Consider the following 16,064-nt stretch of genomic DNA (forward strand, 5'->3'; position numbering starts at 1 on the left):
TAAAAAGTTTTGCTTAACCTAATGACCTCCTATGTAGAGCTTCTGAATTTTTTCTGGTTACTGTTTGTGGGTGTTTGCATGGAGAAGGGCAGTTCTCTATGAGCTTTAATCCACTTGGTGAGGGAATGAAAGACTATGGACATTTCCTCAAGATGTCAGTGTATGAGATGCTTTTAATGTAATGGCATACTGCAACAGGCCTAACTCCTTGTTTCTTCTATAGTGGGACACACTGTGTTCAAGATGGTGCCTTATAACTTCACATAAGCTCTATTCATCTGTGTATGATCCAAATGAAAAGGTAAGTGGTATGGTGCATGTTTTCTTTTTGACATCTTACTAATACTAATGTATGCATTATATTATGTATATAATATTATAATATAATGTAATACTGACACTTGGTTTTTTAAGCTGCCCTCTTTGTGCTTCTCCTAACAATGGTAGATCTCTTGGTATAACCCATCACTGGTTTAATAGCATGTTTTTCTGTCTAAACCAAAAAAGAAGTTGCTTTTCCAGGATACATGTCAAGCAAGATTGGAATGCTACTTTGAGTGTATCCCAAAAGGCTTAAGTGATTGTGAGCTTGGGAGAGTCACATACTGGCCTGAACATGTTATAATTATGAAACAACTGTTAATGTTTTTTGTAGTGTGGGTGGTAATGGGCCTGTTAAAACATTCAGGAGCTAGACTAGCCAAAAGCTGTTTGTGGAAACAAAACTCTGTAACAGTGGCAGCATGATTGGTAGATGACCTGGCATGGGGTGAGAACTTCAGACCTTGGAAAAAGATGGGCCTTTAAGGCCTGTGGAGAATAGCAAATCCTCATCTTGGGAGTTGTGCAGTAGTAATCTCAATTTACAGTTATGAGCCAAGAAAAACTTTCCTTCTGGAAGATTGTCTTGGCATGGCCTCTGAAGTAACACATTTGGAATAATAATGTGATTGAAGGTACAGTAATATTCAATGGCAAGGATGCCAACAATTCAGGACTGATAGGCTTGTCCTTACACACCAGTGTAGAAGCAATTAACTAGAATTGAAACAGTATTAGGAAATAGGGAAAACCAGCATGTACCTAGAACTGTAGCTTTACAGGTTTTTTTAGAAGATTTCTTTTTCTTAAGGTTCTTGCATAGTTAAGGTCCCTTTGCTTTTCTAAATGCATAATTATACTTAGGCCATATAGTTGGGTATTTGGCTTCTCTCAGTTAGGAGCTATGTAATGTCAGCCAGTGACTACCACAGACAAAGGAAGGGGCAGTGAACAAAACAAACCTGAAAAGCACTTAAACTGTCTTTGCAATGACAAGATTTTCATGTGACACCTTTTCAGCCTAATTAGTGGAAATTATATTAAAAATGTTACTCCAAAGCAGTATGTGATTTTAATTTTTTTTATTGTGCTGAGCTGGAGTCTAATCTGTGTCTTTAGACAGACTAGAATTGAAAAATTAAAATGTTAAATATTCTTATCTTGATGTTGAAAGTCTTGTCTTGTACTGTGATCACAGCTGATTAATAAAGCAGGATTTATGTACCAAGAACTAGGCTGGTGGTGAACTTGAATCATGACTTTTCAGCACCAGGTATTTGGGAGTATTTTTTTAATTCCCCCTCAAGTCTATATGCCTGAAAATCTTTAGGTACCTAGAATGCTGAAATTTAGACTCAGGAACAGTTTGTGTATTATGATGTTGATAACCTTTTTAGACCAGATCACCAGTTAAGAACTCTTCAAAAAAGTTGCTAGCTCCTGTGGTGTTCTTAAAGTATTGGTGCCTCTGATAATTGAGCTTGTTTAAGATCCATCTGAGTCAGGTATGCCTGTGCACTGGGCAGTGGTATTCAGCAAACCTGGCTGAATTTACTGTGTAAGCTTGCTGCAGCTCTCACCTGGAGGGGTTTCTTATCACTTAATTTCCATATGGTGTTATCACATGGTAGTATTTTTAAACTGGTCATGTGATGTCAGCTCAGCCCTGACTTTGAGAAAGTAAATTTGGTTAAGAGCACCTTGAGTTTCTCTGGAGTGTAGAGCAAATAATGTGTTCTAGTCTGTCAATAGCAGTTCCTATTGGGGCTTTGCAGTGTTCCTTCCTCTCCTCGGGCACCTATCTTCCTCTCTTTAAATTAGCTAATGCCTGTGAGGCTAGTAAACCCTTTAGTTGTTGTAGTGGCAATACCTCCTCTTCCCCTGGTCCTTCTGAAGGCAAGCTGTTTGGTGTAGTGGAGGAAGGATAGCTGTCAAATGTCTTTGGGTATCATTTGATAAACTTGATGTGTATAACTGCAGACTGCCCCTAAAGGACAGTCCCACTGGCTCCCTATTGTATGTTTTTCATTTGGAGCATGGGAGGCACAGTAGGACTGTTCACAAACTTGGGATGTGTCCTGGAGCTGCACCCCTGTGGTCTGGGGTGTGGAAAGCAGTGGGGTAAGTGTGTCACCCAGGACAGTCCCTTTCAGTGGCAGTCTGTATTTATAACTGAGCAGGTGCAGTTCCAAAGTGCCCCTGTGTTTAGTAGCAAGGCCCATGACAGCAATAACCCTCACTCCCAGCAATGAGATTTTCATGCTGAGCAACTGTGCTGCTCTGCCACTCTTTTCTTAATGGGAAAGGGTGTAAGGCTTGTTGACTTCCAGCAGCTTGGTATCCCCTCTTACAGGCATGATCTAGAAGTGTTGAAGGTACATTTGCAGCATTGGTGCATTCCAGTGTGAAAGGTGACAGTGAATTTCAGGCGAGTAGTTACCTTGATTTGCTATTCTGTTGCATTGCAGATGCTAGTTAGTATTTAGTGTGTAACAATGTCCTGATGGCCATGCAGGATTTTGCTGACTTCCTCAGGTGAGGCTTAGATAGGAGAAGGGGTAAGGCTGGTACAACTCAGCAGGGTATGCCTGTTCAGGGTCCAACTGTCAGTCCTCCACAACCTAGGCATTGTGGAGCCTCTCTTCCTTATGATTGGAGTGCCTTTTAATTGATGAGTGTTGTGTTCCAGGTCATCTACACTGGTTATGGGTAGTGACCACTGTACCTGCTAGCATTGTACCTGTATAATACCAGCATGTGGCTGTGCTGCTTCCAGGCAACATAAAACTGCTCCTCTTCCCTGGGCTTGGCTGACTTCTAGAGCTGCTGTAGGGTTCTAGTTGGCAAGGAGATCCAAGGGAGGTTGGTGTGAATAGTCAAAGCCTTTTTCTTCTAGGTGTGTGCTAGGTAGATCTAGTATAGCATGCTGTTTGTTATATCATCATTTAAATCAGAAGACCTCTTTTAAAAGTAGGTGATCTCAGAATTATAAGCTCATGGATAAACCATAGTGTTAGTAGAAGTGAAGGAGAAAAGAATACATGTTTCTGAAGGGAGAAAAACTTGTTCTTTTTGTTTCTCAAAACTCTTATTGTTCTTTTCCCTTCAGACTTTTGAAAAACTGCTTATTGCCAACAGAGGAGAGATTGCATGCCGAGTAAGTATGTAACATTTTCGTCTTTTTATATTTAATTCTGAAAGTATCAGTGTTTAAATATTGGTAATTGTCACTTCTTATGTGGTAGGTCATCAAAACGTGTAAGAAGATGGGGATCAAAACAGTTGCCATACACAGTGATGTCGATGCCAATGCTGTGAGTACTACTTAATTCAAGTGGTAGATGAGGTTTTAGTAATTCAGCAAGACTGCAGCTGTTATGTAGTCTTACTGATTATTGTTGTAGGCATGTTGGCAATTCTGAAGTATCTTTGGATATGCCCTTTTCCTCTATGTGCTTGAAGTGAGGGGACATAGCAAGGTGGAGGAAGGACTGGATAAGTATTTAGCATGTTTTGTCTGTGAACTCTTCTGTGTTTGTGTAAATGCTACCTTTCTCTTTGTGTGGATTAAGCTAGATATATGTGCACCTATGTAGATGTGGGCAACAAGTGTAAGAGTAGCAGTAAAACCTAAATTTTGTTTTGCTAATATGCACAAAAAAGCAATGAAGAGTGGATCCTAGAAGAAGGTATAAAGCTTAGTATAAATTTTTCCTGTGTCTGGTAAATCTTTTTTGTTACTTTCCAGAGAAATGTCCCCTTCTACCAGGTATCCTAAACAGGCTTAATGGAGCTGCTGCCTTCGATGAGGCTATTGATGTGCCTTCAATATTCAGCAGCATACCAGAAAGGGGGTAAAATGGCTTTTTAGACAAGCAAGGTACATGTATTGCCCATTTTCAGGTTTTGTAGTCTCTTCATTATCACTCATGGCAACAGTAACAGGATAATTTCTTGTGTGGTATAACAGCAAGTGTAGTCATACTTGCATATTCCTGTTGACTAGAGACAACACAGTATTCCTTGCCTGCAAGAACTGCTACAGGAGAAATGACCAGGGGTACCCCCATGTTCCAGGAAAGTTTGTTGAAATCTGGAAGGTAGCTAAACCCCTGTATTATGATTTAATAAGAAGTCACTCAGACAAGCTAACAGAAAAAAAGTGTGTTTTGTGTAGGACAGGACTTCTGAATATAGGTGGCGAGTTACTCAACATTGGAAAAACAGACATGGTTCATGAAATCTGAAAGTAGTTAGAGCTTAGGTGTTTTCAGAGTTAAATGAAAGGTGGGAGCTGTTGGGAGTTTTGGACTTTGACATAGCTTTTGTCTGAGTCCCTTTGTGGTCCTATTACTACATGACCAGCTTAGCTTGTTATGAATAGGCTGTAGATTGAGCAAGGGACTGAAATGGGACTTTCTGAAATGCTCTACTGATGGATTTTTATGGCATGTATTTCTTTCTTTGAGGTGAATGGAAAGTACACTTGGTCTGGGTTTCAACTGGTAGCCATAACTGGTAATGTGGTAGCTTGTGGGCGCTCAATGGGCTGTGAAATGAATTCTTAATGGGTGGATGTCAGACATCATGATAAATTGTAATTCTTTTGGAAGCCAAGGGTTATGTGAATATGAATACAAACTATTCTCTATGATCTATGATTCCTCTAGTAAAACTGAAGCATGCTGATGGGTACTTGAATTCCATCTCATGTATATAGTATCTGCTGTAAAGATAAATGGATTCACTGTTTAGCAGCACTGCATAGCCTTTTCACTGGCATGAATTCATCCTGAAAATAGACTTAAAAAGCTGTTTAAAAAAGACCCACATGTTCTTTCACCAGTCCATAATAGAGTTGAGAAAATGAATTGGTCTTCTCTCTAGTGTGTCTGTTGATTGTGTGGATTCTGCTATGAACTGGAAACTGACAAGATCTGAAAGCAGTAAGTAAAAACCAAGATTGAAGAACATAATAAGAGAGTAAGAATGGCATGAAAAAGTACAACTCATGACCTTAGGGGGAAGGGTGTACAAATAGTGCATTACAAAAAGGTAATTGAAAATATGTCTATGCTGCTTTGCGCTACAGTGCTGTATTAGCTTTAAAATACAAATAGGGTCTTTAATTTGTAATAGTTCCCAAGAGAAAGAAAATCCAAGGTGGTATCTTGGAAATGCATTAATATACTCATGGTAGTTCATCAAGATAACATTAAGTGTGTTAGAGGGGATGCTGCCTTTTTGAGTTTATGAAGCTCTAACAAATGCTGTAAGGGTGATGCAGTGTCTGCTTAGCTCTCTGGAGCCTTACCTAAAGACTCACCAAACGTATCTGTATGAGGTTAAGCATTAGCTGTGTGCATTGAAGAGGCTCCAGGTATTAAAAGGAAAATGAGAGGAAGGCTACTAGGAAAACTATTCTAAGTACTTAAGCTAGTGGTTGAAATCTAAGCTAGTTTTTTGGGTTTAATTATACATGTTGTTTGTCTACCATAGATCCTTCAGTCACTGCCCTGTGTGCTTGCACTGGGAAAGAGTTTACTTAAAGTTGTCTATTTTAATGACTTGGGTACTTCTAGTTTTTCATTATGGGAATAACCTGGCCCATTGCAGTGATGTGATTGCCATTTTGGATGACCTTGATAGATGAGTCCACAGGCCAAATTCTTTTACTCTGTTACTTACAGTAAAGTCACCAACAGTAGTTGTCCATAATTCTGTCCATTGTTTCATCAACAGCATCCTTCTTGGTTGTACCAGTCATAGCAAAATGTCCAATGTTTTGAAGTCATGCTCAGGAGCTGATGCAACCTGCCAAAGGAATCTCTGTCCTCATGGAGCTAGGAAAAATGTGTTTGCTTAGTGATGGGATGCTGCAAGAGAGTTGTTAGTATTCTCTTGATTTTGTGCTGACAGGATATCTCACTCCTTCATGACTTGTATTGCAAAAGTAATGAGTATGATAGGCAGTTACCCTGATGATGATGGTCACTGAACCAAAGACAGAAATAGCTGTAAAGATGTGCTGTTGAACTGGGTGCCCATCCCAACAGTTTGTCTTTACTGAAAATAGTGGGACTCGGTTTTTAGTAACCAAAGTAGGTAGGGATATCTTAAAAATAAATTTTTATTAACATGTTTAGAAGTAGCACCAGCTACAGTAGGTAAATTGTATGCTTAGAACTTGGAGTAACCTTTGAGATGTAGTTAGAGCCCCTTATTACATTACTTGTCATCTGTATAGCTACTCACTGAGAAGGAGGTAGCCTGATACTCTTAATATGAATCAATTGTAACCAATATAACTGTAAAAGGAGGGCAGTCCAGTTGGTTTGTTACTGACTCTGGTTTTGTCCTACTGTTTGAAAACACAACTGAAATTGAACAGAGCAAAGTTGTTCAGCATGCTCACTAAGTATTTAAGGTAAGAAAGAAAACAGGTATCACAGGGTATTTAGCAATTCAGGCTTTTCAGTGATAGCTTCTAGTTTATTCCTTATCTAGTGATATGCATTCAATGATTCAAGCAGGCATTTTCACTAATGTTTGTACAGGAATTGTATACACAATCTTAAAATAATGCTGTTAGAATAAAAGTACTACAAGACTTGTGAGTTATCTTAACCTAGAGCTCTAGTTTGATTTCTTTTGTGTGAATGCTTGACTTTTAAAAAATTTTCAGATTACTGAAATCCTTGTGGAATTTACAGTGCTGAATAGAGGTGATGCAAATAAACAAAGTGCATATAATCTTTCCATAAAACAGCTTTTTCTTGTTTTTCACACTTAGTTTCTGTGGAGCACCATGGCAAATGTCTTGAGTATGCTGTTAGAGCAATATCAATCTGGACATATTTACCATTAATAGATAAAACTAGTAATAGACTATAAGAGCATAAAGGAATTTTCATTTCGAGGAATTTAAACTTTGCTGTTATGAGGAGGAAGCAGCAGAGAGGACCGTTATAAACTGGGAATGTGGCAAAAATGGAGCAACCTGCTGAGACCCAAATAAAGTTTACCTGAAGAGGGAGAATACAAAAAACAAAATATACTGCTTTGTGCTATTAATTTTAAAAATTACCAAAGATCTGAAAGATTTTTATAGGTGAATATTGTTATGGTGATAGGGAAGAGAATGTTAACAAAACTTAAAAGGAGATAGGTGACTTCAGAGACTTTTGGATGCTCCTGTATTAATGCAAATTTATAGATAGCTGGAAATGGTATTAAATGGGATTGAATTGCATTTAGTTTTGTGGAGGTGAGAGGATGTGTGAACTGGTGGGAAAAACAGCCTGACAAAATGGCTGCTGAGACCCCCATAGAGCATTACAGTTGCTTATGTGGTACTGAATAAAATAGATCATAATGGATGCTTTCAGGCTCTTGAAAATAGTGGCTAATACTCTTTGATTGCATCTGTTATTTTGGGGAAAGCTGAGAAAAAAAGTTGTATACTGTTCCAAATGCTAAGTTTTGTTGGTTTTTTTAGCTTCAGTGTTCAGCTTTCAAAACACTGATTCTTTACCCTTGAATAAGTAAAGTGGGGAAGGGCCAGTAAAATTCAGATTTTTTTTTTTAATTAAAACATCTGGTGGAATTATTTTTGATATGAGAAAACAAGCAAAGAAGTTTCATCTGAACAAGAGTAATCATATGTACTTTTCCCCTTGAACTGATTGGAATAGAGGGTTAAGATGAAAGAGCCTCCTCAACCATAAATGTAACACTGATGGTGCAAACATTGTCAAGGAAAGCTAGAGAACTATTGTAATGCCTAACATAATCAGCTAAAAGTATGATAAATGAAGAACAAGCTTTCACTAATTGGATCTGAACAAAAGAAGGTATAGCATAAAGCAGTGAATGAGATATAATTTTACTTGGCATTTTTTAACACAGCAGGGATTCTATAGCCATATGAAGCAATGAACTATAAATGGCTGAAAAAATCCCATGGGAAAGTAATGTAAACTACTAAAACTTAACAGAGTAGTGAGCAGTGAGTTATACTTCTTTCATATAAGGTTTTTCCTATCAGTCACTTAAGACTTCAGGTGTTGTATTATTAAACTGCCTGTTTTAAATCTTGTTCTGCCAGATAATATAAAATGAAAAATAATGCAAATGCTTTTATTGATGTAAAAGTAATTACACAGAATTGAGCTGTTCTCCAGAAAGTGTAGTCTTTTGAGAGACAGAAAATGGAAAAAATAAATTAACTAGCAATGGAAGATCTATAATCCTTTCCTAACTTTTTTTTTAAACTGGGAGTCTGAGACAGAAGGAGGCTGGGGAAAAATCTGGTTTAGGGAAACTGCAAAGTTGATAAGGGTTATAAATTTCTAGACCATGTCTTTATTGAGCTGAATGAATTTGAGTAAGATGAGATTATTTTCTGCAACAATGTAAACTTAGAATTTTGCTGAAGACTTCTCTATAGCTTAATGGGATGCTGTCAGTTTTTGTTCTTAAGAAATCCAGCTGGTAAAAAAAAGTATTTGTGGGCAATTTGGCATTTAAGTTTTAATGTGAAAAGTTCATTAGTTTGAAAAGTGAAATTTTATCTAAAACTGAGGAGTTTTATTTACTTGTAGCTAACTTAGAAATTTTAACATTTGTCCAAACTCTCATTTACTTTTTTTTTGTCTTTTAAAATGTGCAAAGCTTTCTTCCATCATCTGCTACAAAACTAGAAATTCAGTCATTTTGACAGCTCATTGTCTCCCAATGGCATTTCAGGGATTTATACTCAGAAAACTTGGAGAGATCTGTTTTGAGTACCTATATGAAAATGAAACTAGTATTTTAATGCCATTTTGAAGTACATCATTCTTGGGCTGTTGTCCAGAGTGTATAGAGTGGACTTTGCCTCCTTGTACTGTCTGGAGAAATTCACTCCTCCTAAGTGGTAGTATTTGCAAGGTGTGCAAAACAGTTGCTGTTGTGCTCTTCCTTCAGTGTATTTGCCTTTTGTTTCAAAGGCAAGACAGCGTGTTGTTCATTTCTTCACGAGCGGGGATGGAGATGATGTTACTGTCCTGTCTCCATGCTTTGAGTGAGCTCCTGGACAGTTTTGTAAAGCATGAGAAATGCAGATGGTGATAATCCCATGAAGGGAAATACCTCTGTGGAAGGATTGTGCTTTTGGTCAGAATTGTAGCTTGCTTACCAGTAATTTGCCTTTTTTTAAAAAAGTTTATCATTGCTTTGAAACTGAGTGGGTTGCTGGAGGAAGTAATTAATTTTTCATTGGCTATAGTGAAAAGTGCAAGCTTGAGCTGTTCTAGAATCCTAAAGTTTCAGCCTTTTAGTGTGCTTTAATCAGTGATGGGATGATGTGCAATGCATATATGACCTCTGAAATGAGTCAGACGCCTGTTGCATTGTTTGATGGTCAAGCTGAATGTTGATTTTGTTGGCTTCTTGTTGGAACTCTACCACTAAGAAGCAGAGGAAGGATGTAGAATAGGATGCTTTAAGCATCACACTCTGCAGCCCAATTGAGGACACTGCCTTGCAGGTGGAAAGTGTATGTTGTAAAGAAGGAATTGATACCGGATATTTTGACTTTTGTGGGGATGGTTATTTGGGGATGGTTATTTAATTACCAAGCTGATTTATTTGAAGGATCAATGAATGGATTAAAAATAATCTGTCACAAAGCTCATTTAGGGAAAGTGGCTGTTGTTGGAAGTACTGAACTATCCTTGGGAGAGGAAAATGTGGGAGCCCAGTGAGCCAAGTTAATTGCAGCTTAAAGGTGCAGGTCCTCAGTGCTGTGGAGAGTCAAGTGGTGCTTCTGTGGTTCTGTGACTGTCTACATCAGTGTAGGGGAGTAGCAGGAGTGTCTCTATGGAGTGAATTGGTTCATGCTGAAGACACGGTGTTCTTCCTTTCTGCTTTTCAATATCTGTGTGCTTGGTTCTAGTCTGGTGCTGAGGGTTTGGTGTCTGCTTGTGGTGGTTTGCTGTGCCTAGCAGGTATCTGGTTCATGTGCTTTGAGACAGCTGAGTGTTAGAGACAAATGTGCTTTAAGTGGGGGTGACTGAGAGATTTACTTTAAAAAAAACAGTTCTGATTTGAACTTAAATACTGATGTGTACTGATGTGTCACTCTTAATTGCTTGCTTAGGACTGCATCCTGGTGCTCTAACGCTTCTCTGATCTTGTGCTGTGTTGTTTCCATGCTCTGAACACACCAGACGCCTTGATCAAGTTAGTTAAAACTTTTTTCTATGACCTTTTTATATGAAAATATTTCATTGGAATGTGTGACAGATGCTGTAGCCATTTATAGAAACCGGCTGAGTTGCAGTAGGTCAGTAAAGTGACTTTTATTGCCTTGGCTGGCTGCAGGGCTCTGATGCTGTACCCAGAGCTATGGGGTTTGGAGGGATGTAAAGGCATCTCTGTGATCAGGTCTTAAGCTTTAGGCTGACCAGAGCTGAATCATTAGGCTTCACCTGTTCTAGAGCTTTGCCTCTCTTGGACAGCAGTGGCAGAGAGCAGGCAGTTCCTTCCTCCTCAGTTATGTGCTGAGGGCACTGCCATCAGCAGTTCTGGATCAATGTCTCCTGCTGCCATAATTCTGGCTCAGACATACTGTCCTTATTACATTGGGTTTCCCCAGGAAACCAAGTTGGTGTACATCTATTATAGCCTGTTTGCTTTGTGCTCATCTCTAAACCTTTCCAGAGGGTGGTGGAAAATGCTGTAAGTAGTAATTTTAATCCAATTGAACATTGTCAATGTGATAAAAAAGATAGTTCTGCCATCTTCCTCTGCAAGAGGGGAGCTGCAGCAGCATGGTTTCCTGCTGCCTCACTTCCTTGGATACAGAGTGTAAGGTCCCTTGGATTCCTCTTTTGAGGCTTTGAGTGTCTTGTCTTTTCCCTGATTTCATCCTTCACCGATGTCCTTAGCAGCAGCTGCTTCATTGTGTAAATTCATTGCTCCTGTGGTTCATATTTTCCCAGTTGTGGTATTTGTTATCAGCTGTGGTTGTGGTTATTCAAGGATGATCTGTTTTCAGGCACTATTAATGAACAATACTATTTGGTAATACTATCTGTGGTTTCTTATCTGTGTGGGTGTAAATACTGGTGAAAAGGCCCTGGGCTGGATTTCTTTTTAGAACTTGGATGAGCTCTAGACAGAGAGTGACCTAAGGCAGATTTTCTATGAGTAATGTTCACAAGTACTTAGAAAATTACTTCTACAATTGATGTAAGACTGTGCTGTCTACTAAGAGTAGTTCTCTGCCTTCCTATCTTTTGTGTACCTACCATGTGTGCAGTCTTTTGTTAAATGGATCCAGGCTGCTTATCTATATGAGAACAGTGGGAGAAAGAAAAGAAAGAAATGTGGATCAGCAAGCTGATGTGGCTCTTTGCATAGGTTAATGAATGCTAGAGCTGATGGCATCAGGACACATGGCTGGGGACAAGGAGAATGAATACCTGATTAACCTTTTGAGAGGCAGTGTAGATTTAGTGTCTTGAGTTAATGCCATCACACATCCTAATAGTGGAGGCTGTGGGAAAAGAGAGCAGGGGAGAAAATATGTATCAGAGATGCAGGTTCACACAATGTGAAGAGCTGGATTGGTGAGCAGAGCCATCTTAACAGATCCTAGTAAGAAGCGTTGTATTTAAAACCAGATACTTCCTTGGTTCTTAGCTGAAGAAAAAGTTGCCAGGTAGTTGTGAAGTCTGGGATTCCACAGATGAGGTCCTGGTACCATTTTTCTAGGGAGGGGTGTTAAACAAGAAACTGAATTGCTTATGAGGTGTCTGAAAGATTGAAAAATTCAAGATGGGAGACAGGAAATGAAGACACAATTTGTTAGGTATAAGGTATAGGTACATATGTCCTTTTATGGGTGTTGTGGTTTTGGGTTCTATTCTTTCACCTTTTCACAAAAAGCATCTGTCACTTGTTTACTTTCATCAAGAAAACACTATATAAAGGATGAGATTTACTTATTACTGCTGAATTGTATGTAGGCAGCAACTAGCATCCTTTGATAGCTGTTTGAAACCAAGCAACCCCCCCAAACCCTTCATGTATCTTGTTTATTATACAGGAAGAATGGTAATCAGTGTTTGACTAGATGGTGCAAACTAATAGGTGTACTGAGTGGTGGCTTGGATTTATAGAAATGCATGTATTCTGTACAGTACCTCCTGCATTCTGCCTCTGTCTTGCTAATTGGGCAGTGCTTCAAGTTTTATTCCTGGATTTTAATTGGATTATAACATTGCATGAATTCTCAGAGTCCCTTTGTAGCTGGTGTTTAATGTCAGCTCACCTGTTGACCTGTAATGTTACTGGCCTTGTAAAACAGCTGCTGACAGTTTTTAAAGTGAAATTGTTTTTAATGTGGTTTTAGCTGTTGACAAATTTGACAGCATATCTCCCTTGTCTGCTTTTTGTGGCAAAGGAGCATCCCTGTCCAGGAAGTGTATCTCCTAGGTTGATCTCTTGTAATTTTGCTTGGGTGGGGGCCTGCATCAAACTGGTGTTTAATGCATTTAGCAAGAAGCCAGGGGAGCTTAGTGCTTGTTTGTATAAGTCAATTTCTTTCTTAAAACTTTTAAAATAGATATTTGTCTGTTTTTGGATGGTATCAACACTATATTTCTAAAGGATGCTTTGAAATTAACTTTAGTCAAATAATGAGGTTTGGTATCTTATGATACTTCCAGCAAAATTTTCCCCTGCCCTCATTAATTCCTTATTGTTCTGTGTTGTAAGAGTAGATGAGAAGCATTGAGTAACTGAACATGTGTTAATCATCAATCTCTCCAACAGCTGTAAGTTGGTACTAAAAAGTTTGTGGAAGGAGTAGGGCCGATATCTTTCATGACTTGGACTGTAGCAATTGCCTGGTGCTTCTCTCTGAGAGTGAGAGTAGGAGCTAGGGGCCCTTATAAATGTGAGGTGTGCTCTGGTTCAGGCACTGAGTTGTAGGGGAAGGAGCTGCAGGGAGATGAGCTGACTTGCAGGATCAGGAAGGACAAACAGACTGACAGGCTCTTTCCAGAGAAGCTGCAGAGCCAACAGATTTGTGTGAGACAAATTTGCTTGATTAAGTGGAGGACAGAGAACTTCAGGGGAGGCTGTGATTCCTGTCATAGGCCAGGTGGTGTTGGATGCTGTAGACCTGATCATGAATAAGAAGCAGATAAAGTCAGCTCTGGAAAACTGGAGGAAATGTCATCATTTCAAGTCACTAGTACATATGTGAGACAGTGAAAACAACTGAGGAGTCTTTGTGAATGTGGGGAGAATGATTTCTTGACAGAAGTGATTGAGTTAATTAGAGGAGGTGCTGTACTGGACCTCTTACAGAGTGATGAGGTAATCAGGGATGTGAAGCCTGGGACTACTGAGAAATAGTGAGATTTAACTTTCCAGGAGGAGCAAGACTGACAAACAGCAGAATTGCAACCATGGACTTTGGAAGTGCAATTATATTTTCCCAAGCCAAGGATTTGCTTGCCAGGGTGTCATGAGAGGCTGTTTTGAAGTCAAAGTGGCTCAGGAGAGTTTGTTTATACTCAATGTAGTCTTCAAGCAGAGGAACTTGGGCAGACTTCAAATGTACAGAACAGATGAAGGATGAAGGCAGGGAGATGCAGGGGCTTAATTAAGGAAACCAAAGCTCTGGTGGTGTTGACTGTATACGGAAGGATGTGAAGGGATGGGAGGAAGTTTTTGTGTAGAAGCTGAATTTGTGAGGTAGTCAACTTAGGTAAACTACTGTGTGATTGAAAAAATGGATTATCTCTGAGAGGTCCTGTCTCTTGCATGTCCTGCTGTAATTGTTGTTCAGTTTTATTCACTATTTTTTTAAAAAGCTGATATGGTGGGAGAAGAACTTGCAAAGCAGAACAGACTAAACTTTTTGCTATTATGCTGACAAATGGGCAAATACATGATTAATAATAGTCCTTGGTTATGCAATGTGAAAGAAAGTGCTATGTATTTGACCATTTATTGCATCACACTTTGAGAAAAGGAAGCCTCTTCACAGGTAATTTAAAAGCTTGTTATGGAAGTATTACCTATGGTATTTATTTGGTTATTGATTTTTTTTTTTTACTTGGAGAATGTTTTTTTAAATTGATTTTCACTTGTAGCAGAACTATCAGGTTCAGCTTTGAGGAAGCCTTTTTCAGTGAAGATTTTCATTGGCATAATAAAATTACCAAAATACTGATGTGATGCTGAGAAGGTCTAAAAGCTAATAATAAAAGTACATATAAACATTTTTTGTAATGTTAATTTTATTAAAAGCTGAGTGTCAAATTTCAAGAATAATGTCCAGGGAAGTTTAATTATAGCTCATGTTTATTACAAACTTTCACTTAATGTTGTTGATCTTATGGTTAATGTTTTCCAATTTTGTATAAGGTGCTTTAGGTGTTTAAAAGCTCTTCAGTTCAACCTTTGGGGGATGGTTTCATTCCAACATGCACAGCTATTGTGCTTAACTAGAACATTTGGATGATGCTGCTGGTTTAAGGATTGGATCTGTCAGTCCCCTAGAAATGCTCCTGAACGCAAGAAAAATTAATTTGCTGACCCAGATTCAGATTTTTTTTTCCCTTAAAGGCCTTTCCTAAATATAACAAAGATAGTTGTATTTCCTGACCAGTGTTTGTGCTCTGTGGAGGTGAGAAACCCTACTTGAAATATGTTGAGGACTAACACAGGGGAAAAAAAAAGCTTAAAGAAAGCCCAGGGAGGAAGCAAAAAGAAAGCAGCTGTGATTACAAGTTTTAGGTGCTGTGGCACTTGTGTAGCATTAGGGCTTTGGCAGGTGTGCAGTGTGCTGCAGTGAGGGCTTGGTGCTGGAAGCCTGCCCAGCCTGCCTGCCTGCTGGCACTCCAGGTCCCTCACTTGGGCTGTGAGAAAGGATCCCCAGTGCCTTTGGGTGTGGGTGACTTAGTCCTGCTTACTTGTGTGCACTTAGCAGCTGCAAACCCTGGGTGTATGGGAGGGAAGGGACTGTGCTTGGGGGGCTGCTCTTGCATGCTAGTGCCTGATAAAATCAGAGCCTGCGTTTTGCAAACCTTTCCTTTTGTGAAAGAGTCAAATGTAGAATGGTCGAGCTCAGGCAGCTTCACTGCCTGCCACAGTGAGTGGCTGTGGGGATTTGAAAACCCATTGATGTCCTTTTGTTTTTCTTTTACGCTTTCAGCCAGATCCTGCTTTGCTTGCCCTTAAATTTTAGGTTAGACTAAACTATTTGTGCTTGCTTGTGTTGTTTACCTCATTAAGCATAACAATTTTGGAGAACTGTGGAAACCACTGTTACATCTCTTGTACTTTTAGTTTGGGAAGCCATTTTTTTATGTCAGTTGTAATACTTGATAAATTCAGGAATTGATGATTCTCTATGAAGTAATTGAATGATGAATTCAAAGCTTTATTTTTGCAAGAGTAGTGCTAGTAAGGATTTTGCTATTGGATTTTGTAATTTTCATGTTCTTTTATTTTTTAGATGCTAGCTTTTATTTGATAAGAGTATGTAGAGGGTCTCTAGGTACTTTAAATAGATTACTGTTCTCTGTACATATGAAATTGACTAATGTAGGAGAGATTTTAGATGTATGATTGATAGAGTTTTTGATAATAACCTGAGTTTGAGTAGCAAATGTAATTTTTGTTTTCCTTGTGATAGTTAAAGTGCAATTTGTATTGGATTTATACTTGTTAAATATTTT

General features: G+C 38.8%; 1 protein-coding gene across 3 annotated transcripts in view; it reads left to right on the top strand.

Annotated features, from left to right (window-relative positions):
- The window catches only part of PCCA (propionyl-CoA carboxylase subunit alpha), a 274,953-nt gene that overhangs the window by 12,711 nt on the left and 246,178 nt on the right, over positions 1-16,064 (top strand). For 2 of the 3 annotated variants that reach the window (XM_058821827.1, XM_058821835.1), the window contains 3 exons: positions 224-301; positions 3,431-3,478; positions 3,567-3,635. In XM_058821827.1, coding sequence (XP_058677810.1) covers positions 224-301; positions 3,431-3,478; positions 3,567-3,635 — 195 coding nt within the window. Of the gene's footprint in view, positions 1-223; positions 302-3,430; positions 3,483-3,566; positions 3,636-16,064 lie in introns of those variants that run through there. The other variant, XM_058821843.1, reaches the window with a different exon arrangement.

Source organism: Ammospiza caudacuta, chromosome 2 (assembly GCF_027887145.1).
Source record: "Ammospiza caudacuta isolate bAmmCau1 chromosome 2, bAmmCau1.pri, whole genome shotgun sequence".
In the NCBI taxonomy this organism is placed as follows: Eukaryota; Metazoa; Chordata; class Aves; order Passeriformes; family Passerellidae; genus Ammospiza; species Ammospiza caudacuta.